The 24,416-nt window shown below is 29.3% G+C and overlaps 1 protein-coding gene across 1 annotated transcript; it reads left to right on the top strand.

Moving 5' to 3' along the window:
• Positions 1-23,180, top strand: LOC142323348 (uncharacterized). Its single transcript, XM_075362855.1, has 4 exons — positions 1-93; positions 8,787-10,067; positions 12,501-12,636; positions 18,999-23,180. The coding sequence occupies exons 2-4, from the start codon at positions 8,797-8,799 to the stop codon at positions 19,395-19,397; spliced, it is 1,806 nt and encodes a 601-aa protein (XP_075218970.1). The 5' UTR covers positions 1-93; positions 8,787-8,796; the 3' UTR covers positions 19,398-23,180.
• Positions 23,181-24,416: the final 1,236 nt, after the last annotated feature.

Raw genomic sequence — 24,416 nt, forward strand, 5'->3', positions numbered from 1 at the left:
CTGAAACAAGCTTCTTCCTGTAATGTGCGGTTGATGACGGCCGCATTGTAAACTACGCGTGCTGCTTGTTGGTTTGTAAACGAAGCTTTGCTGGTATGTTTACGCACATTTTTATTTAATTACAAATATAATTAACATTTTTCACCTTAATTATAAGTTTTTTAATATTCGTATTATATTATTGTGACGAAGTATGAGTTGCATGTTAATGTATTTAGTGGTATCTCCTATTGCCTCCTACTAAAGTTCTATTCTACTACGGCTTTTGAAAAAAAGATTTTATCTTTTCATCAGGAAATAAATTATAATACTAAGTTGTTTAACTTAAAACGTATTCATTTTGATATATCGATTATACTAAATACAATATTTAATGTTATAATTCTTGTTTCTTCAACGGCTTATTGCGTCTTGAGAACGTGGTCCCGCACGTTTCGGACAAGTATTATGAAGAGCGGGTTAATTTTTTTTTTTTAAGAGTATCGTGCAGGTTATAATATATGATATTGTGGTGTGGATCATTGTAATTACTACGTCTTATATACCTTGTTTTAAAAGGCCCCGATTTTTTAAAATAGTTTTTATTTAAATTTCTGTGGATTTGAAATAGTTTTATTATTAAACTTACCAAACCTAACCTCGTGCACTCTGTGGAGAGACTTTCTATTCTAAGAAGCTATTCTACTTCGTTTTTTGCGACAGTTTAGTAGATATTTTTGTTGAGATACATGATTAATTTATAGAATTCACTTATATTATATCTTTTTACTTAATTATATAAAATTATAATCCTTTTTTTTACATTTTACAGTATATGTTGAAATATTTTACTGAATACAGTCATGCATGAGGGTACCCTTTCTACTTTCTGGAATGTGTTATTTCGTATCTACTTCAAAAATGATAGATTATTGGGGTTTTAGATATTTGGCACTAGATATGATCCATGTAGCGATATAAAAACAATATTCCCATGTGCATGTACTTTTGAAGGGAAACATTTATAAACAAAAGAAGCCATTCCATTGAAATAACATCATCCACTTAACATAAAACGGCACAACTAATTTCATGTAACATACTAAAGTATTAGTTGCCATGACTCGTGAAAATGTGTAACAACAGTTACATTTAAAATCTGTGTCTACAGTAACACAAATCTTTAAAGATTATTTGATTGTTTTAAGCAAGTTAGAATAGAGCATGTAGTCACAGTTATTTTATGCCTGAAGTGTTATGGATTTTTTTTTAAATTAGAATTGATCAAAAAGTTCTATTTGGATTTTGTCTGTTTATACTGTATATAATTTGTATCAACAGATCTGTGATTTCCATCTACAACATAACAAATTTCTATGTTTGTTATGCCCACTTTGTTCTTTGTGTAAAATTTGGCAGTTTGAGAAATTCAGTTTATATATTTTATAAGCATTATGTTTCATGTAAAGTTTTTTTCTTAATTCCCAAAGGCTATTCTGTATCTAGCTTTTATTAAGTTTGTGACTGTTCTTTGTGTTTATTTTGTGCACGACAGGATTTAATGTGTGGCAAAGATCCTATAATAAACCTGTTGTAATATCATTAGATTTTAAAGTTAATAAGGTGTTATACTTTTGATTACCCCTTCCTGAAACTGTTATGAATCTGTTAATTTCTTATGTTTAATAATTCTAAAATTATATTGTACTGTACAAAGCATTTATAATAATTTTACGAAATGTATATGAATGAGATCAGATACTCATATTAATTTTCATATATTCTAGGAAATACTCTTAGATGAGTTTTTTACAGTTTATAGAGTAAATTAAAGTATTTTAACTATATAGTTAAGATAAGCATTTATTGTAATTATAAAGTTCATTACCCTGTAACTTATTAAATGTTGATGCCCTCAAGCTTCCTGAGAAAATGATGTTATATATTATTGAATTTAACTGTAATGTATTACATCAGTATTTATTAAATAGGAAAATATTAAAATAAATTAGTAACCAGAAATATTCGCATGGCCTGGTTGCTGACAATTATACAGATTGAATAATGAAACTGTTTTTGTGATGTCTGTTTAAAACTAAGTTCAAATTATTAATTTTTGTTAGATTGTAAATTGTGTTCATTAATTTTATTTTTAGGTTTAATAAAAGTTTTAAATTTAATAATTTTGAATTTGTATTTCAAATATAGATGTAAAGATTAGAATAAGTGATCAAATTGTTAACCGAAACAATTTTTTGCCTTATGAAAACTGATTATAGTTTTTATATATTTTCTTGTAACTTTTACCAGTTAGTATTACAGTATTTGTTTCTTGTAGACTTCTTCCTGTGTATTGGCCAGTATTTGTAGATAACGCCTAAAATTTTGTTTTTGTTTTTCTCTTTGGTTGAATACATATACAGTTGTACAGCTTTCCAACAATTGTTTTAATGGTATTTACTCTCATACAAACTGACAGAAATGTTTCCTCAGTTCATCATTACAATTTCATGAATCCAAAATTAGTTATTGCTTTGTTATGATATGCACAAAGCGATCAATCAGATTTGGTGGTTTATAAATTCTTTAACAATTTATTTCTAATTGTGGTGTAATATGTACATGAGTTCTTGGACAGTATTGGTTTATAAACTCTTTAAATATTTACCTTTTTCCCATAAAGTTGAATATGTTAATTTATATTTTGTTTACTTTTCTACCTCATTCTTTAAATTAAAGAAAATTTTCTAATATTCCTTTGATATTTAGAAAAGTTTGTCCCTTTTGTTTTTACCATTAGGTCTTCAAAATATTAAATGAATATAAAAGTATACAAATTAAAATAACCATATCTATAATTTATTGTAAGAGAATTTAGTAATCGGAAGAATATGAAGTAATGTATCAGAAACCTTTGGCCAGAATGTTGAAAGAAATGTTATTAAAAAAGGTTCATTAAGAAGATAAGGCATCAAGATATTCAACTGGAAACAAGTATTAAACTATGGTTAAGAGAAAGAAGGGAATAAAAACAATCTGTTTTAGTATATTTTTTAGGTCATGTAAATAGATGGCAAAAATGCTTCTTTTCTTTGTGAATTCCATCATTTATTTTTATCAAATTAAGATTTTCATTATAATCGGTCTAATTGGAAGTATTTATATATGTATAAAACTAAGACCCTGTTGTATTTTAAATCGTTTTATTAAGAACTAGTTTAAACTGCAAATATTGTGTTGTCAGAAAAACAGTTTTTACCTGTTTTTAAGCGATTGTCAAGCTCTAACCTTCAACAAAACAATTCTGATATAGTTATCTACGTGGTCTGACAAAGTTAATTAGCAAGTTCTAGTTGAGGGTGACTTTTATGGAAAAATATCTATTTATTGTCACCACTACACAGTACTTCCTTGTCTAGATGTGGTGAAGCATTATCCCTTTGAGGTAGTTTTCTTTCATTGAAAAACTTTTCAACTTCTACAATAAATTTACCAAAAAAATCTGGCCTTAAAAATATTTAAATCCAAACAGGAACTTTTGTTTGTAATGAGAAGCTGGCAGTGTTTTTGAAAGCCCTGGCTTTTTGGACTTCCTTATAAGAAGCCATAATTTGTGATTTTCAGTCGTGTTTACACAAGGTAAAACTTTTAACCCAGTACTAGTTTCTTCTGCATTAGCATTCTAATAATTCATAGAATTTCAGCTTCATCAGAGTTTTAAATTTCATTAAGTCAAACAACTTTTTAACTTCTGCCACAAATATACCAGCACACTTTGTCAGCAGAAAGTTTTTCCCCACTATTAATAAGTTATTGTCTAATGCAGTTTTTCCCCCATTTATGCAGCCAGCTACTGTTGGAAGAGAAACTAAGCCTTCTGGAGTTTGTATAGAAGATTTACCATTTTTCCTGTAATATTACTCCAGAAATTGGTCAGCCTTTTTCACAAACTGAAGAAAACTATAAATACGATGAATTTTTTTCAAGCTCACTTACCATATTGGACATAACAATGTATTCTAAAAATTGCTTCTTCAAATTCCACTTTTCTAATTTTGTTTGATTACATCTCTAATTAACTACAGTTATAGTACTTATTCAAAGTCATTGTCAATTGTTTTAAGTATTTCACCTTTAATTATGTGTTAGAGTGCGTCTAATTTTACACTTAATGGCAGTGAAACCTGTTTCACTTAACTCATTTTACATTAAATTGCATCATAGACAAAAGAATAATATTGTTGAAACTTAGTATGTTAAATTGTGTTCATGTGAACAACATGCAGTATAACACTGTTTTGATACAGAAAGATTGACTACATACTCATGTCAGTGACCAGATCCGATTTCCAAAATTTCTGCTAATTCCATTGGGTCAGTGTTTATATAAGGTTTCAGTAAAAGGACTCGTTTATCATAATGCATGGACAGAGACAGATAAAGTCTGTTTGACAAAATTTTCTATCATAGCTTTGCAATGAAAGCCACTTTTAAATAGTTTATATAGTGAAAAGGCAGGGAATCGAAATCCAGTTTGATATACATTTATATCATTGAAAAACATTATTTTTTGATTGTATAAATTTATTTTTAAGAAATTTAACTTTGATTATTTTGATTACACTGTAATCATGTAGAATTGTATTTATTTTGTAAGTTTACATAATGGTTATTTATACCTTTTTCATTCTTAAATAAACAATTACATTACTCTAAATAATATTATTGAAAAGTTTGTATTAATATGGTTTTTATCGTATAAATAACTCCCTATATATATATATGTGTGTGTGTGTGTGTGTGTGTGTGTGTGTAGTCGCACAACTATAATACTTTCATATATTCTGTAAATGGCATTCGTCAGTAGTAGTTATATAAATTTATGAATAATTGAAAAATAAATAATAATTGCTGAGTTTTTTTTCAATTATTGAATAAATTTTACAATTACCTTACTCCTACCACACACTGCATTGTATAGCAATTAGTGACATTAGCAGGCACAAATATCGGTCTGCGAATTTAGGATGGCAAGTGTCAAAAACAAGCATACAAGAACATATGTTTGTGTAATTCTTAGAGCACAGACTTTGAATGTGTCATCAATACAAGTTACACCCCTTTAGTATGGCACCTCCTTTGTTTTATTTTATATTTTCCTGTTTTGTGTTCCATTATTTTATATTCACTCGTATTTCATTTGTTATTCTATGTTTTATAGAATGATTTAAATAGTTGTTTAATTTTTATTACATATTATTTTACTGCCAAGTTAGGGCTCTGCATTGTATTCGTTTTCCTCATCCTTGAATAACACTAATACATATCACACTTAGAATAACACTGATACGTATTAATTAAAGCCTCAGCTTGTAAAAACTGTAAGAATAATTTAATTTTTTCAAAGCAAGAGTTTGGTCAGCACAGGGCTCAAAACTTTGAGTGATTTGAAGTATATTCGGGTTTCAGAATATTCTGTCGTATCTTAAAAATAGTAGTTGTAGGTATAGCTGGTTACCTGTCCTTCACAAGGATAAAAAAGTATTTTGCATAGTTCTTAGCGTTACCCGACAAACACCATGAGTAGGTGGGCATACTTCATTCCTCAGTTATAATTTTATGTTTTTTAATCAGGTAACTGAAGATAGGTAGAGTAGAACAAAGTTAAGTCAGTGCAGCCACCACGCAGCATGGACATGAAATGCTAGACAAGTGGGAGTAAGACTGGGTCTGGTATATACATACAAATGCGTGTGCATGTACGCATTCCATCTGTGCATTCAATACACATACCTGAAGAATGGCAACTAGGCATGCTCTTTGTCATTTTTCAGAAAATTTTCTTTTTACATTTTTTATTTAAATTTTTTTTAGTCCTCTGTTATTTTTCAGAAAGTAAAAATAGATAGGATAGTATTGATTGGATAGATAATAAATGAAGATCCTATATTTGTTTTTTTTTAATAAACTGTGTTTTATTTTAATCAGTCAACTGACTCAATGCCATACATACCATCGTCAATTACATTATTGTCCATATCGTTGCTATCTGATATGTCAGACTTATTGATACTATCCCCATCATTAGTCACTATAAAAAAAATTTCAATTTGCATATCTGCAACTACATCTGTCTCTGAAACTCTTTGAAATTTTAAAGCGTGATCGCAACATAATTTCCTGTCTTCAGCTATTAATTCAGAGAAAAAAATTTCTGACATTTGTTTAACTTCTCCAATATTTTGCCGAGGTAAAACCTTCTTTTCATCTATCTGATCGTTTACTCTTGCCCAAATCAGCTCGATTGGGTTAAGTTCAGGATGGTTTGGTGGCAGTCTTAAAACACTGTGGCTGTAATATTCCAATATTTTGTCAAAATAGAATTGTTTGTAGCACACTTTATGTAACTTCACCAACTGATAGTTGGATTTTTAGCATCTGTGATGAGCATGGAATATTTATAGTTTGCAACCATTCTGATAGCACTTGCTTTTTACAATCTGAATGCGAAATAGTGTATTCTTTATTGTGGTAATGTGCATTGTTGAAAAATAAAACTGAATTATGTGGAAGATTGGGAATCTTGTTTTGTTTTCAACCATTTTTCATATTTATCGATATTCATGTCATCATGGTAATCACCTTGTTTCTGACCCAATTTGAATTAAAAGAGCATTAAGGACTAATCCAGTTTCACATCTGGTATGCACCATTATCAATCTATGTCCTTTCGATATAGGTTTCTTGTAACCATGAACAGTCATCAGTCCAACCAAACTTTTCATATGAGTTGAAAGAATGTAGTACTCTTCAGAAAAATAATTGCTTTTCCATCGTTTCTATACCTTTGTAAATTCACACATTTTAAGTGAATATTGTCTTTTTCCATTAACAACTTCCTGTTATCACCAGTCTTTTTCCACCTAAATCCATATTCCTTAAAAAATTTCTTAACATTTCACACATAAATTCAAAAATCCAAATCTATGTTCTGTTTTTAAAACCACTAACAAGTTATTTAATGTTGGTCATTTTTTATGGAAATTATATAGAATGTTCCTTAATGCACATCTTTGAAAATCATCAGTACTGATATTTTTCTTTATTCTTTTTTTTTTAGATTTTCCTGGCGTAGTAAAACTTTCATTTTCAGTTTGTTTTTTTTTTTCAGTTATAATTTTTTGCACTATGTGAACTGATATGCCTCGTAAATCAGTAACGCGAGCTTATGTTTCTGAACATAACATCGGAATTTTCTTCTAAATCTTTTTGTCTGTATTCATTATAATATATTTAGTCTGGCTTCTCATAGCCACTCCCCGTCCCAGTCTACAATTAGATCTTGGTTGAGGCATTGCACACAGTAATTCTAATTGAAAATACTCCCAACAGAAGTAGTATAGAAAATACTTTACACTGTGAAAGGAGTATTGATAAATACTATTTCATTACAATCAAGCGAAGCAATAATAGGATTGACTGGTCTATAATATCTAGCTGCTGGAGTTAGCTACTGATAGTCGCCTTCCTACCCTGCATCGTTCTGTTTACGCTATGTTAATTTTGACGCCTTCTACAGCCATTCACATATCACACACAGTAACAATGGTAATGGCAGCATTGATTGAGCCGCTGCATCGTATACTGCTGTACCATTAAAGCTACTTTCCATAATTAAAAGAAATATTGAAAAGGGTCTACCTTTTTTTGTAGAAAATCTAATTAATACTTTATGTAGTTTTCAAATTCAATTTGACACCAATAGTTAGCGCACAATAAAGTTGAATATCGGTTAGAAACGTGATCAAATTGTTACTGCAAGCCATTAAAATGCCCAGTCTTGAAACTGAAAAATTCCATTAGGGCACTAAATTCTTTCCAGGTATAAAAATTATGATCATGCAAAATTTCAGCTCAGTCGGTTCAATAATTTTTGTTAAAGTAAAGACTCACAGACACCTCTAAATTTATATATATGTATATCAGATAATACATTGAATATATAGATAATTTTAATTATGGATATGGTATAGTGGGTTAAAGCAAGTGTGTTAGACGTATAGAACTTTATAAATACCATCTGTGTTTATGGAAAATGAGCAGTGAAGATTACATGAACCCTAATTTAAAAATGACAATGTGAAGAATTGTGATGGAGTTATATGAAAAAATATATGATAAAAGCGATAAAAGTCTTTTTAAAAAATTCATGCAGTACTCAGTTTTTGAAATAATCAGCTCATGTAAATGTAATAATAAATCGTCAAAAATAGCATTTCATTCTCAAGTAATTTTTACAATCTTCAAGATTATCTTTTCATAAGTTAATATGCATATAACTTTCTTGTTTATTTTACTATTCCGATTTACATGTTTTTTGCATTCTTCACCTGCCTAAAAATGTCAGCTAATGCTCACTGTGCTGCAGATTTTCAGAACCAGTTCAATAAATTTGGATTTGGTTAAAGCATGTCTCAAACATTTTTCATCAATAGAAAAGGGGGGGGTCTTGGAAGTATGTGTAACAGTTTGAACTAAATCTGTTTTTATGTGGTAAATGTTCAAAGTTGACAATCAACCTTGGTTTTTTTTCCAAATCGGTAATAACTCGCAAAGGATGACAAAGAGTTTGTTCATCTTTGTGATACAAGTGATTTAAATAGTCTTGAATCCATTGTTGTAAAATTAAAAATGTATTGTATCATCTTATGGAGGATTAAATTTAAATGTGCATACTAATTTGAACTCTGTGGTAAATGATTTTATTAGTTTCATTTTTGTTCATATTTATTGGGTTTCTGTTACAGATATTATAAAATGGTGTCTAAGAAACGCAGTTCATTTGAATCCCAGGATGTTGCGGGAAAATCAAAAAAGAAGAAGTCTGAATTTACAGAAACTGATGTATTTAAGGTTAAAAATGAAGTGCAAAGTAGCGAGATTTCAAAAAGTGACAAACAAAACCAGAAAAAAGCCAAGAAACGTAAAGCTGAAAGTTCAGATAGTGATTCACCAGTAAAATCAAAAGTCAGTAGTCCTGAAAATAAACCTGTCAATGACAATACTGAGGCTCTTACAAAATCACAAAAAAAGAAACTTAAGAAAAAATTGAAGTTGCAGCAAAAGGCTGCTGAAGGAAAGGGAGATGTTATTTCTTTGAAATCACCTGCAGCATCTGAGAACAAACAATCAGATGCTAGTGATAAAGAAGGTGGGAAGCGAAATAAAAATCAGCAGCGAAAAATTAGAAGATTAAAAGCAAGACTCGTGAAAGAAGGAAAATCTGCTGAAGAAGTAGAAAGTATAGTAAAGAATATTAAAAGCAAAGGTGAAAATAGTCCAGTTGCTACAGAAAGTAAAAAAAACAAAAAGAAAGATTCATCTCCAAAGTTAGCTTCTCAGAGTCCTGTATCTGTTAACAAAGGTAAACAGAATAAGAAACAATTGAAGAAGCAAAAAGAAGATAGTGATGCAGATTCTGATGAAGATGAAGATGAAGATGAAGAAGATTCTGATGAAGATGAAGAATCAGCTGATGAAGAAACTAGCTTGCCCCCAAAACAAGCTGTAAAAAACAAAGCTCCTCAGAATGTTAATGATTCTGATGAAGATGACGACGACGATGATGATGATGAAGAAGAAGAAGAAGATAGTGAAGATGATAATAAGAAACAAGTAAAAGTAAATCCAGCAGTTAAAACGTCAAAAAATTCTGCAGATGATAGTGAAGATGATGAAGATGATGATGATGATGATGATGAAGAAGACGACGATGATGATGAAGATGAAGAAACTAATGAAAACTTCATTTCCTTAAAAACAAACAAGAAAAATAAAGTTAAGCTTTCAGATGCTAGTAATGGTTCTGTTAAGAAGAAGGCAGTGGAAGAAGATAGTGATGACGACGATGACGATGATGAGGAGGATGATGATGATGAAGATGAAGAAGAAGAATCTAAACCACCTCCATCAAAAAAAGCAAAAGAAGGAAAACAGAAGAATGATGTTAGTAGTTCTTTCTCAAGACAAAGTAATGATAAAAGTTTTAGTGATGAGAATAAAGTATTCGTTTCAAGGTTACCAAATGGGTAAGTTGATCATTGGTTTATTTAATTATTTCTTTATCTGTAATTTGTAATAAGTAAGGCCCAACTCCCAATAAATAGTAGCATTGTGAACAGTTTTAACAAAGAACACATTTCAATTTGTTTTGCATACTTTTTTTTTTACTGTTGATAGTAATAGTTAACTAGTATTTACTACTGCTAATAAACAGCTTAGTGAATTGCATTCTAGCAAAGAATGTAATTGTTAAAATTAATTATTTCTACGTACCTGTCCAATTAGCATTGCCCACATTAAAAGAGAAAAATAATTTTTGTGTAATCCTTTAAGTTATAAGTGGGTGTTTGTAAAATGCATGTTTATAGTTTTTATCCTAGCCAATATGTATAAATTTAGAGAAACACTCAAAACTGAAAATTAAGGTACTAAGAAGATTATAAACACAATAGGAATAATCTTAAACATATTTGACGTGGTAGTGAATGTGCAACCATCTAAACATAAATTTTTTCAAATGATGTCCGCATTCTTTGAAAGTTTTGTTATTCATCAAATCCTGTCGGGATTAGCAGTCAATATGGTTAACTAATTATAAAATTATTCATTCTGAAAAAGCAAAAAGGTGTTTTAGATTAATTGAATATTATATGCAAGTTACCATTTAAAATTATATAATTCTTATTACTAGATAAAAGAAACTGCTTTATCAGTGACGTGTAACTTAATTTTCCTATTATAAATAACTTGTATGATGACAATTTTATTATTTCACACCTAAACGCCGTTTTTTATGACTTATAATCTCTTAAAATAAATATGAAATGAGGGAATTTTAAATTTTGGGGTTTATCTTTTTTTTATGCCCTTTATTGTATGTTTTAGTTTCTTTCATTAGTAAATCAAATCCGTTTACAATATTAGTTAGTGGCTGTTCAGCTATGTACCATGCAGGTATTGGATTAAACTTTTTTTAAGCCTCCAAGACCACCATTAGGTATTTCTTCAGAGGATGAAATGAAATGGAAATTTTTTAGCGTGTGAAAATGCCATGCCTAACCAGGATTTGAACACGTGGAACCTCTGGATGAAAGGCCATGATGCTACCACTTGAACCACAGAAGCTGGCAAGCTGATTTTACCTAACCTTTTAGACTGAATTCATCTTAACCAAAATTTAAATTTACTGTTTCTTAACCCTTCAATCAGCAGATCAGGCAAAAATCAATCTCCATCCTTCCTGTATGAGTAACATCTATATTTAAATATTTATTATGAGAAAATATCTGTATACATTTATAAAAACAGTAAAGTTTCAAAATAATCCTTAATTCTTATGGCTAGTATTTTCACATATGTAACACCTTTTTTGTTATATTGTTGATTTTAACATTTTTATAAACCAGAATTTTTGAGAATTTTGCTTTTTGGTCTAGTGGTGAACTCATCATCTCAAATCAGCTGATTTCAAAGTTGAGAGTTCTAAGGTTCAAATCCTAGACAGTTACTTTTATATGGATTTGAATGCTAAATCGTGGATACCGGTGTTCTTTGGTGATTGTGTTTCAATTAACCTCACATCTCAGGCTGTACAAGATTACATATCACTAAATTAAAAGAATACATATTCGTTTATGTTCATACATATCATCCTCTGAAGTAATACTTATGGTGGTTCCGGAGGCTAAACAGAAGAGACGTTACGTCCTTTCAAAAAAAAAAATCTGATTATGAAATTTTATGATTCATCTAGTATGTTATTTAATTTAATATTGATAGACTGTATCATTATTTAACATGTAGCAACTGTGTTTATTTTTAATATTTAATCAACCATAGTAATTTACCAGAATAATAAAAAAACAACCACTTTTCAATGTACTAATCTTGTAATTGCTCAATAACATATGTATTTAATGTGGAGTTTCTACCCTTAACACGTACTACAACAATATTTAATGTGTTATGTTAAATTGTGTGTTATCGTAAAAGCAAAATATCTGTTAGTTACCAAAACAAGGATATAATATTAATGTTTTTTGAAAGATTATTTTTCAGTCCAAATATGTTATATATTAAGTAATTATGCAGAATAAATGTTCCAAAACGGAAACATGTGTGTCCTCATGGCAGATATGCCATGCAACATACATAGGGGGTTAAAACTTCTGTTCATATTGTATACCAGTTTATCACAACTTGTCATAAGACTTAACTATATAATGATCTACTTTATTGAACTATTTAAATAATAGTTTAAATTTATGTTTTTACTGTGAATAATTTTTAGAAGAAAATGAAATTATTTTAAATCTATGCAGAAAAAGTTCTGAGATTTCCCCATCTTCAAAAAAATATGAATATATGACAAACAATTAATTATTGCATGTCGTTTTAATAAAATTATTCTTATAATCATATGATTTCTTTCTTTTAATTTAGTTTTGATTTCTTTTTAGAATGTCTGAAGACAGGCTTGAGGAACTATTCGGCCAATGTGGAAAGTTGAAAAGAGTGTCTCTTCCAATCCATAAAGATACAGGAAATCCTAAAAATTTTGCATTTATACAGTTTGAAGATGAAGCTGGTGTCGAGGTAAGATTTCTTTTTTCGTATTGACTTGTGTTGATAATATTTGGTCTATAACACCAATAAGACATATAAGTAGTTGTATGATTCTGTAAGCATTATAAAATTTAAATAAAACGTCAATTTTTAAGGTAAAAAATTTGTACTAGTTCAAAAAAAAATACATATATAAAATTTTATCTTATCAGCCATTTTGGTCAAACCATAAAGGATTTTTTTTGTGAATTTTAACTAAATTTATGTTGTATTCTAGCATAAAATGATGTCAGATTTATGAAAGAGAAATAAGAGTGAGGCAGTGAGTGTGTATTTCATTTTAATCTTTCCCAAGCGAAAATTATTTGGTTTGAATCTCTTGCTATACTTATTTTTTTAGGAATCTATTGTTAAATTGTTTTTATTTTGGCTATTTAACTTTCTCTTATATGCGGAATGATCCTCATCAAGACTATAAATAATGTGTTTGTTATTTATGAACTATAATTAAATATTACAAATATATTGTCTAGTATTCACTGTCCATATTATGTAAAATATGTTAACACAGTATGTTTTTATGCTTCTTTCTTTTACAAGCTAAAAATTAAATACAAGTCAAAAAATTGATTTAGTTTTAAATTAATATTTATTAAATTAAGCTCCAAAATAGTTCCTGTTTTAAGGACATGTTTAGTTTCTTAGATTATCTTCAGCCTTGCCTTTTATCCTAAGTCGCATTTAAAGTGTAATTGTTATAGAATAGACTGGAAGGAATTATTTTAAGAAATATTATACATTGAACTTGAACCCTGTTGTTTTGATTCCATGGCAACATGAAATTAACTCCATATTTGTATTAAGGGCCTTAAGGAAGAAAGTTATTTTTTTTGTAAAAATGTATGTGAATTCACACGTACTTAAGAAACTCGGCGTAATTAAATCTGTGCCATCTTGGGCAATTTGTTTAAGAATTATCATTTTTCTCCTTTAATGTATATACATAAACACTTTCAGGGCTTATGAGCACACCTGTATTAGTCATCTGTAGGTTTCATCTGACTACAGGCATGAGATCAAGTGTTACGAATTAATCACCCATAATTCTTTACTGTAACAGCAGATTTATGGGGGATGAACCCCTAGCTGAGGGCTTATGGTTCTGCCAATTTTGTAGTGAAATAAGTCCAAAGAAAATATTTATATTTACTTCTTTAATCAATAACCCCCTTCACTATGGATGAAAATTTGTGGGTTTGTTATGCCAATGGTAATGGCTGTATCCTGAATTTTTTAATGTTTCACGGATATTTTTGGGAAACAGATAACAAAATGTAATTGTTTTTATCAGCAAACTGTCTACTGGTTAGCTTAAAACTATATGAGGAACTACAACTTTTTTGAAGGATTTGCTATAATAGTGCAATTTTAATCAAGTTACTTTTAATCTAGGGGCCGTGAATAGAACTACAATTTTTTCACTCGCTTGAAATTGTGCGAAAAAATTCTTTTTTAAAGTTGAGTGCGCTGATACAGAACTGAGAAATTGGAAAAAATTTTCTATAAGTCTTGAAGAACTTTTAAGATGCTAAGGCCTCTACGTGCAAAAAAATTGAGGTTACACATGTGGGCGATTATTTAATTTTTTAATAAGTTTACGATGGTGGAATACAAGAAACCTATCTTATTTCTTCAGATCAAAGGCGTCTCATATTTGATTATGTTTCTTGTTATGTTTCACATGTATTTTCAAAAGATTCTTTGAGTTAGAATTCATCTTTGCTAAGAGAATTGGATCTCAACATTTTTAATTTATTGTCTGAGAATGTCATAATTCTTAATCTGATTGTCTTTATTTTTATAAACATTTTTTGAGAGCTGTGAGCTTACTCATACAATTTAATTTTTCTCTGCTTTAACTACAAAAGTCTGTTCAGAAAATAACTAAACTTTTTTTTTTATCTTTATTATTAATTTTACAGATAATTGATCCTTGTCCCCTTCAAAGTACTCTCCTCCCCTACTCATACACTTTTCCCAGTGTGTTTCCACTTTGCAAAGCAGTCATAGCTTCATTTGAAATGGCCCTTAGGTCCATGACAAATTTGCTTTAATGTCATCAATAGTCTCAAAACAGTGTCCTTTAATCACCGATTTTAATTTTAGAAATAAAAAATCGCAATGAGCCAGGTCTGGTAAGTAGGGAGGACAGTCATCTGATTTTTGGCAGAAAACTGACAAATTGACAAAGCCGAGTGTGGGCGCATTACTGTGATGAAAGAACCATGAATTTTCTTGCCACAACTCTGGTTTCTTTTTGCAGATTTTTTCATGCAACTATTATAAAAGTCCTTGATAGTACGTACGGTTCACTATTTAACCTCGCAAGAATTCAAAATAAACAATTCCATTAAAATCAAAAAAACAAAGAGCATTGCTTTGGCATTGGATCATGACTAGCGTGTTTTCTTGGGGCATGGAGATCCTTTGTCAATCCATTGCGATGATTGAATTTTTGTCTCAGTGTCGTAGTCCGTAACCCAGCTTTTATCTCCCATTATGATCCTTTGCATGAATGTTTCATTGTCATTGGCTTGTTCAAGAAGTTGCCGACGAACATCCACTTTATGTTCTTTCTGCTGTTCAGTCACCAAATGAGGAACAAACGTTGTTGCAACTCTATGCCTGTTCAGTTTTTCAGTCAAAATGTTAGGCATGATCCTAACCTCTTCTGAAAGTTCTCTTACAATCAATCGGCGATTTACATACACACCAGATCGTTGATTTTCTGAACGCTGGTGTTATCAATTAAAGTGAAGATCTTCCTTGTCGAGGATCATCTTTAATCAATCACTGTTAAATCATGAAAACCATTCGTAACATTGCGTACAACCCAGAGCATCATCTCTGTTAGCTTGTTTCTGTGAAAGTTTTCCCCAGATTCACAGTGCTGCACTCAAATTACAATAACATGAAAACTAAACTAAATATCAACAATCAAAGATCATGTTGTTACAGAGGAATTATGCGAAACACAATGCTGCCAACCATATATCTCTAAATGTCTTTGTTGACACGTAATAAAAAAGTTCGGATATTTTCTGAACAGACCTCGTTCTCTGTTGCTTAACTGTTACAGTGTTGATCATTGGGAGGTTATGTGTTTTAATAAGCATAGGTGCTGTGCTTATCAACATGCTTTTTTATTTTATTATTTTGAATCTTCAATCAAATTCTCAGTTGACATCAGCATGTGCAGTAGGATGATGTAACATTTATAAGTTACCTATTATGGTTGAAGTCTAAAAAGTTAATTACATGTTAAGTGATTAGTATAATGTCAAAATGTCAGTGCTCCTGTGTAATATTATGTCTAGTAAATGTTTTTCATTGTTAATTAGTATATTTGTGTTTGAGTGTTTTGTGAGAAAATTTCTACCTGGACTTTTATTTATAATATATTGAATGTTTCCAAGAAGCTCAAGCAAGGCTTGTTAACATAGATTATATCAGAAGATACGAATATAATCATTTGTTATATAAAATTATTTTTGATTCATATGTGTATTTTATGGATGATTAATAAATAATTTTCTACATAGATTTACTGTACAGAGGATGTAGTTGACAAGTTTAGTAGGTGTGTCCTGTTTATTGATTTTGACTCTAAGCTTTTATTGTAAGTGCTACCAGAACAGGGTGTATTTGTTAGGAAAGATTTTTATTTGTGTCTTTTTGATCCTGTTCAAAACTGTAGGCTACCCTTATCTACATATTAGGTATATCCTTTTATTACACATTCCTATTTCATTATATTCCTACCCTATTGGTCTTAATACAAATTTGAAGTGTATTTTTTACTTCTACTTCTCTCCAGTTCCTTCAATATGCCAAATGAATTTTCCTTTTGTTGTCCAGAATGTCTCATATACCGTATTTTACTCTGCCATTATAGTTAATGTTAAATAGTTGAAATATTTACAATATTGTTAATGCGAGTTGTATTTTTAAAGTTGCATACTTTTTGAATTTCCTAACTACATAAGTGACGTAAACAGACTGCTGGCGTAGCTCAGTTATTTCAATCAATAGTCAACTGTTGACAATAGTTTAGTCATTTTGTTGTTAATTATTTATATTATAATATATATTTATTATATATTCGTTTATAATAAGTGCTTCAGTTCATAATCCCACCAAATGTTAAGTATGAAGAGGCATAATCTGATTTTTGTTGATGGCAAAACACAACTCTATGTCTGAAATTCACTGGCAAATTTGTGCTGTTTACAGGCCGAATATTATAGGTGACTAAAGTAAGTTGTGATGGTGTTCATTTCAAGAAAGACGAACGTGATGATGAACTTTGCAATCAGCCATGGTTGATAATGCATGGTTTGGTTAAAAACGTTGATAAACAGATTTGAGAAAACTGGCCCTTCACTGTGTTACAGTTATCTCTGTTGTTTCACAAGCTTTGATTTATAAAGTTTTGACTAAAAAATTGTATCCCAGATGGGTTTCAGATGTTAACAGACACACACAGGGAAAAACATCATGCTGTACCTCGAATTTTTGCAGCATTATGAAAAAGGTGATGAATTGTTTAATCACATTGTTACCAGAGATGAAACCTGGATCTCTTATTTGAATGTTGAGAGACAAAGCAGCAGTCGATGCAATAATGGCGTACATCATTTGCATCCAAAAACATTTAGTAAAGCTTTATCACTAAGGGATTTTGGTGGGAAGGGAGGTGTCTTATTTATCAAATTTATTGTTCATGGAACTATTGTGAATGCCAGTACGAATTGCAAAACATTGGACAATCTTAGTAGAGCTATAAAAAAACCATGGTGTGGGATGGAATCCTGCAGGATTTTTATTTTTACATGTCAATGTCCGGCTACACGGCAAATCAGACAGTGAATGATCAGAAAATATTCACTTGTTGACTCTATAGCTCTGACAACTCTCAGAGACCATTTTCTTTTTCTCCACTTTAAACAGTGGCTTGCATTGCAAAAGTTTATCAGTGATGACAAATTGGAAATGATATTACTGCGTGGTTTAAGTAAAAAAACACCTCGTACATTGAGAAGTATGTGAATTGAAATATAGTGCTATGAATAAAAATTAGAACTGATCAAGGTAGTAAATGTTCTGTGACGTGATCTAGCAAAAATCTTTGAATTAGTTCAGTGTAAAGATTGAACTGGGAATCTGTTATTGAAATGTAACCAAAATTGTATTATTTAACAAAATGTTCTCTTATCTTAATTTAGTAGTGATGAGTGTGTGTGATTATATTAGTTAATCACATTGATATAAATTAAACACTGACTGGTAGAAAGATTGACTACAAGATTTAGCCAGAAAAGGGAATTTTTCAATTTTTTTTAATGAATATTTGAAATCTAAAAATTAACTCTTTGCTCTCTATACTGAACTAAAAATTATGCTAACACTGCTAGGTTTAAAATTAAAATTATCCATATTTTTTGCCAAAAATATTAAACTTTAATCTCACCAAAACTATAAAAGGTTTATTTTCTTTTATTTTTACAATTTTGAATTTAGGACATTGCATTTAATTTATGCAATAAATATTTGTTAAACAGTAACCTATTCAGGGGTTTTTTTTTTAAGTTACTGCAAATTAGTGATTAGAGTTGACTTCTGTGATCAGTAGTTTATTTCAACTATTAAACATTTTACTCTGAGAAGAGTTATTTAAAAAAAAAGTTTTTTGAAAAATCAACACTACTAGTTAACAAGTTTTCTTGAGTCCATCGTGAATGTAAATAAAGCATGCACTGGCTAAGCACCAAACTACTAATAAAGTTATTTTAGCGCACTAAAAAGAAATAATAAGTAAACTTATGTTATTTAACAATCATAATAGTATCACGTATATATGAAACTATTACATCCAATATCAAAAGGTCCTGGCATTCAAAAGATTAAAAAAATTCTAAAAGCATGTTAGTGGTTTTTGTAATTTATATTTGTTATATCTGTTGTCATTCGGATATACCATTGATACCCTTTTCTTTAAGAATGGTAAAAAATATTACTTCCTTGTTGCTGACAATGGAATAGAATCAAAAGTATCTTACAAGTAATGTTTAAGTCAAGCATGAGCTTTGGCCACAACATTAAATACAGGTCCTTGAGTATAAACACCCGATTTTTAAGTGAATTATGAGAAACTGTTTCTCATAAAGATATTATGTTCATAAAATTCATAGATTCAAGTTGAATTTTTTCTTACAACTAGGCCTTCCGTGGTCTAACCTTAAAGATTAGTAGTTGTTGAGTATATCTATTTTGGAGTGTAATTTTATTATATATTAAATAATTTATATATATGATGAATTTTATTGTTTCAGAAAGCAGTAAATGATCTCAACAATACAGATATTGATGGGCAAACTGTTTATGTCAGAAAGTATGAGGTTAGAGAAGGTGGTAGCGGCGGCGGCGGGGGTAGTGGTGGTGGTGGTGGTGGTAGAGGTAGATTCAGCAGATCCCCTGGCGGAAGAGGTGGATTTGGAGGTGATCGTGGTAATAGACGTGGAGGTGGATTTGGAGGTAGATCATCAGGTGGAAGGGGTGGTGGAAGTTTCAGAGGATCACCTGGTGGTAGAGGAGGTGGTGGTGGTGGTGGTTTCAGATCATCACCTGGTCGAGGAGGCTTTGGTGACAAAAATAAAGGTTTTGGAGGTAAGGGTGGATTCGGTAAGGGTTCGTCTGACCAGAAAAACTCAAAAATTAAGTTTGATGATTAAGTAATTAAAATTGAACTGTAAATAAGCTATAATATTAATTCATATTGATGAAATACATTCACCTGTTGCAAAACAATTGCTATTACAAGTAAAAAAAAAAACTGGATTTTCAAAGCCAGTGTTTAGCAAAAGAAAATGTACAGTGATATATATATATTTATTTTAACTGTATAACTGAACTTTATTTTTAAATATAGTTATTAAAAGAGTTCACAGTGACTCAAAAATAAATTTTTATTTCTAAATTTATCAGTAAATATGTTTATTATGTATTAGTTAGAACTTGCTGCATTTCTAATAGGATGGAATATGTACTGGTTTGTTACATGAGTAAATGTTTGAACATGTAATGGTTTCATAATATAATTTTTTTGTTAAGTATATGTAAATTTTTAACACTATGTAGCTAAATCAGGGAACTCTAAACCCAACAAAAATAAAAATTATATTTTACAGGAATTATCTCTGTTTAATTATATGCAACATGTTTACAAATGGAAAAAGAATTTTGATTCTGGTTTTTATTTTAACTTATTTTTTTGAGAAATTAAGTTCATTGCATTGGTGAGCAATTAAGTTTTGGAAGAAAATATGAGAAGTACATGTTATTTACTAGAATTAATGTAGTTCCCTTTGTATTATTTGATTATCTTCAAATTTACCTTCTGTTCCCTCTTGTATCATAAATTATCAATACACTTTACTGCATATTCTGTCTCATTCTTATAATTTTAGATCTGTAATGATTAGAAAACTTCTATTTGTCAATTTAAAGATGGTTATAACCCATTCCGATAATCCAAACCTGTTGTAATAGCTCTAGTATATTATAATCTCTTGCACTATAATAAGATAGTGTAGTCTAAAATAAAGTATTTATTTATGTATAGAAAACCTTCCATTGTAACATATATGCATGCTGTATTAAATTTTTACTGCATTCATAAAAATAAAACATTTTTTTCTAATTATGACATAATTTTGTAAGTGTTAGATTTGTGATTATTTCTTAATTTGTTTTGGTAATAAATTAGATAATAAAAAATACCAGGGAGAAAAGTTAAGATTTTTTGGGTTTTTTCATAATCAGAATGTAAATATTAAAAAAAACTAATTGCATTCTTACTCCACCAACTCCATCTTACTCTAGATAAATAAGAGGTATGGTTATGACAGGTGTTAAAAGTAAATTTACAACATATATATATATATATATATAATATTAAAGAAATTAAATCCTTAGTCCTGTTGTAAATTTTTCACCCTATTAATCTGAATCAAATCTGTAAAAAAACTGAATTGAATTTCATTTACATAAATTAATTTTGACAGAAACATAAAAAAAAAATTAAATGTGTGCATTCCTTGTTAGTAAATAAAATTTCTGAACAAGTTTATATAATCTTCAGTCTTAAGAACCTGTCGGTTGATTTAATTATTTATATTTGTACTTTTTATCAGACAAATATTTCTAAATTTTTACTTAGTAGTATGATTCTGTTTTATCTTGCTGTTAATAATTTTATTCCATTGAATACAATCAAATGATGGAAATTATTTAAAACAAATAAAATTTTAAAAACTTTGAAACAAATTGATAAAAAATATCTGTGGATATTTCACTTTATAAAATTGACATGTGGTTTATATTGAACGATAAAAAGGTTTGTAGGTTTGTCATATTCTGGTCGCAATTTAAGCCATTGTATTGCTGCTTAAATATCAAGAAAGTTTTTTACCGAAGTAATTTATCGTAAGAGGAATGTTTATACAGTATGGAAAAACGTGGGTAAACTTTTGTTAAAATTTGACTTAAGAATATTGTAATATAGGAATTGATCCAATATTTCATGGAAAAGGAATATGCTTAAGCTTTTTTTTTTTTTTTACTGATAAAAATTATTCACTGCTGTTATCAGTAAGTAGTTCTATTACAGTTTACATATATATTTCCTATTTATTTTATTGAAATGTAGTCATATCATTTTCTTATAATATTTTTTTTTACCTACTTCATAAAGTTATAATTTTATTGCCATCAGTGAAATTACTTCTTAGTTAATGTACTGTTATTATATTTGATGTAATATTTTTATTCTCTGTATGGCTTTAACTAAAGTAATTGTGTATAGGGTTTATATTTTTAATATCTGTGTAAAATGTGGATATACATATGTACGTGTAATTAATAATAATACATCAAGTATTTTAATGTAATTCACAGAGTATAAGATTATATTTCTCTACTGGTGGCAATGATGTGAATACTTGTAGAATAAATGACATCAATGGAAGTATCTTAAGGATTCTTTCAAGACTGTTGGTATATCATAATTACCTGTAATCTCCTATACTGAGGTCTTTATGCTATATTGAAATAAAAGCATATTCCTTTTATGTATGTGAATACTTTTGCATTTATTACTAAATCCTGATTTTGAAAATGATGTAAATATCACATCGAAAAAACATATTATGCCTATTTGATAATTCTTCGTGCTCTGTTCCATCATCCGCAATTTCTTGGAGTTCCATCTTCTGGTTCTTAAATATGTTGTATGTACAGTTATTTTTCTTTTCTTACACACGTATTTCTTAAGTAATCATCAGTTTAGTTTTCTAATTTAATTCATTATCTTGTTGAGTCGTAAGATGTAATTTGGTGAATTTATTTCTCTAAGGTTTAATTGTGATACTTAGAAGTCGTACAGATTTTAATTTTTGTTATATTGAATGCATTCTTCGCTGCATTTTTTCTATATTTGTACTAGTAATATCTAGATTTTGTGTTATCCCAGATTAGAGATTTAAATTACAGTTAATATATATATTTATATAAAAACAGAAAACCCTGTGAAATGTAATTTTGTTATCAAGTAACTGATTGGTTCATCATTGAATCATTTTTTTTAATTATAATCAATTCACATAATGTAAAAAAAGAAAAACAACACTTAGGTAAACAAGCTTGAAATTAGTTAATGCATAAATAAATGTTTAATTACTTATTCTGCAAATTGTGTTGTACTAATGAATTTTTTTACAATTTTGATGGTTAGCTGGTAGGAAATATTATATTTCTCTTTGTAAAGCTGCTCTTCTTTATGTGTTTTGTTTTTTTTTTACAAACTTTTCGAAACATTTTCTTTGTTAAAGCTATGAAAAAAATTATCAGATTAACTTATTACTATTTAATTTTCTTCAAGGTAAATTGAAACTATATTTTTTTTATCATTATTCTTATTAAAAGAAATTAACCCGAGCTCATTTGTATATTGAACTTATACTTGGAGAAGTTTTTTTTATATTTTAGTATTTTTAAAAAAAAATCAGTTGTAAATTTAGGTACATCAAAATAGTACTGCAAAAGCTTTTTGTAAATAAATTAAATTTTTTATGAACTCCAGTGGAAGTTAAGATGATGATTTAAGTATATGAATCAATATATAATTGAACTCGGATATTCATGTACCTTTTACGTGTAGTTATACTTGATGTTATTTACAATACAGAATGATTACTTTTCTATTGTCGGTTTTTTTTTTATTTATATATAATGCAAAAAAATCACAAGCTGTTTGTTTAAAGTATTCAATTTACTTTTATTCATTAAAATCAATTTGTTAAAAATAATGATAATATTGACAAATATTAAGTTTTGTTGTACTGTTTTGATGGAACTTAAATTTACAACATTTTATTGTATTGTAGTTAGTTTACATAAGAAGTTTTACATTGTGTTCATTGTTGGGATTTTTTTTAAATAAAGATTTAAAAAATTAGTATATTTTTACCCATCTTATCCACATGCCTTAATTCTTATTTAGTGCTTAAGTCACATGAATGGACATAACCATAAAATGTTTGATTCCCTATGTTAATGAATACGCCTTTGAGCTGACTTCTTTAACTGTGAACCGTATAGCATAGTTACAGTTACTAGTAGCTGAGTGATGACTTGAAATTTGGAATTCCCTGTAGGTTAAATGAATACTTATTTACTGAATATAATACCTACATGTCATCGACTCCTTTCCTCTTTGTACAGATGTAATGGGAATTTTTGTCTCGGAAACCATCTGATGTGGGTTTTTTCTACTCAAACTGTGCCATCTTACCAGATAAAAAAGAGGAATGAAGAGAACATTTTTTTTAGAAGATATGGCTGCAGATTTTGATTATTTTAGCCACACAGTACTCTAAAGGTGTTATTCATCTTTAAGGTTTTGTTGACAAAATCATATTGACCATCAGTGAGCAAGCACACTTGACAGCTACAAGAAGGGTTACTTCCTTTCTGGAATTATTTCTAAGTTTATTTTTCAGTTACCCACATCCTACAGCACTTAAAGAATTGGTATTTACTTTTTAAAAGCTCGCAAATTTCCCCAACTGCTACAACTCCTAATTATTTATTTTTGTACTAATTTGTTATTGGTATATTTACCAACACAAACTGGAATGAAAGCCAATGTGTTTTTCAATCAATAACAATCCGGCAGCCCTCTGCCAAATTGTAATGGTCCCTGCCATTTTTTGGAAGTCAGATGTTCATTTCCAATCCCAGAGTGGAGTAATTATTTAAAAGTTTGAATCCCAACTTTGTATTCCATTTGTAAAACTGGAATGTTTTCCAATCAACTTGACTTTTTGTAGGTGCCTAATCAAAATTTACAGTAAACCTAACAGATTGTCAATGTTGGTGCCATGATATATACTCATTTTTAAGAAACTACTTTTCTGCATGTCTGCTGGCTCTAGTAAATCGAATACACTTTAGTGACAAACAGCATTTACTTCTGCCTTTTAATTTTATAACACAGCAAGTATCATAGGTCTAGCAATTTTGCCACATCATTTTATTTTATGAAGTTTAAAGATCGACACGTGTAAAAAACCAATTCAGCTTGGCGGTCTTGTTTATCAAATGTACTAGCCGTGAATATATTAAAATAAAAACATCTCATTTTATGAAAAGACGAGTTTGTTTTAACAGAGAAAAACAAAAATTTTCCAAAT

This window comes from Lycorma delicatula, chromosome 4, assembly GCF_047948215.1.
Source record: "Lycorma delicatula isolate Av1 chromosome 4, ASM4794821v1, whole genome shotgun sequence".
Classification (NCBI taxonomy): domain Eukaryota; kingdom Metazoa; phylum Arthropoda; class Insecta; order Hemiptera; family Fulgoridae; genus Lycorma; species Lycorma delicatula.

What these genes read in the sequence shown, in the direction of transcription:
- LOC142323348 (XM_075362855.1), top strand. Translation starts at nt 8,797, where the DNA reads ATGGTGTCTAAGAAACGCAGTTCATTTGAATCCCAGGATGTTGCGGGA. An exon ending in GTTTCAAGGTTACCAAATGG is followed by an intron (nt 10,068 to 12,500) that starts GTAAGTTGATCA and finishes ATTTCTTTTTAG; the next exon opens with AATGTCTGAAGACAGGCTTG. An exon ending in AAGATGAAGCTGGTGTCGAG is followed by an intron (nt 12,637 to 18,998) that starts GTAAGATTTCTT and finishes TTATTGTTTCAG; the next exon opens with AAAGCAGTAAATGATCTCAA.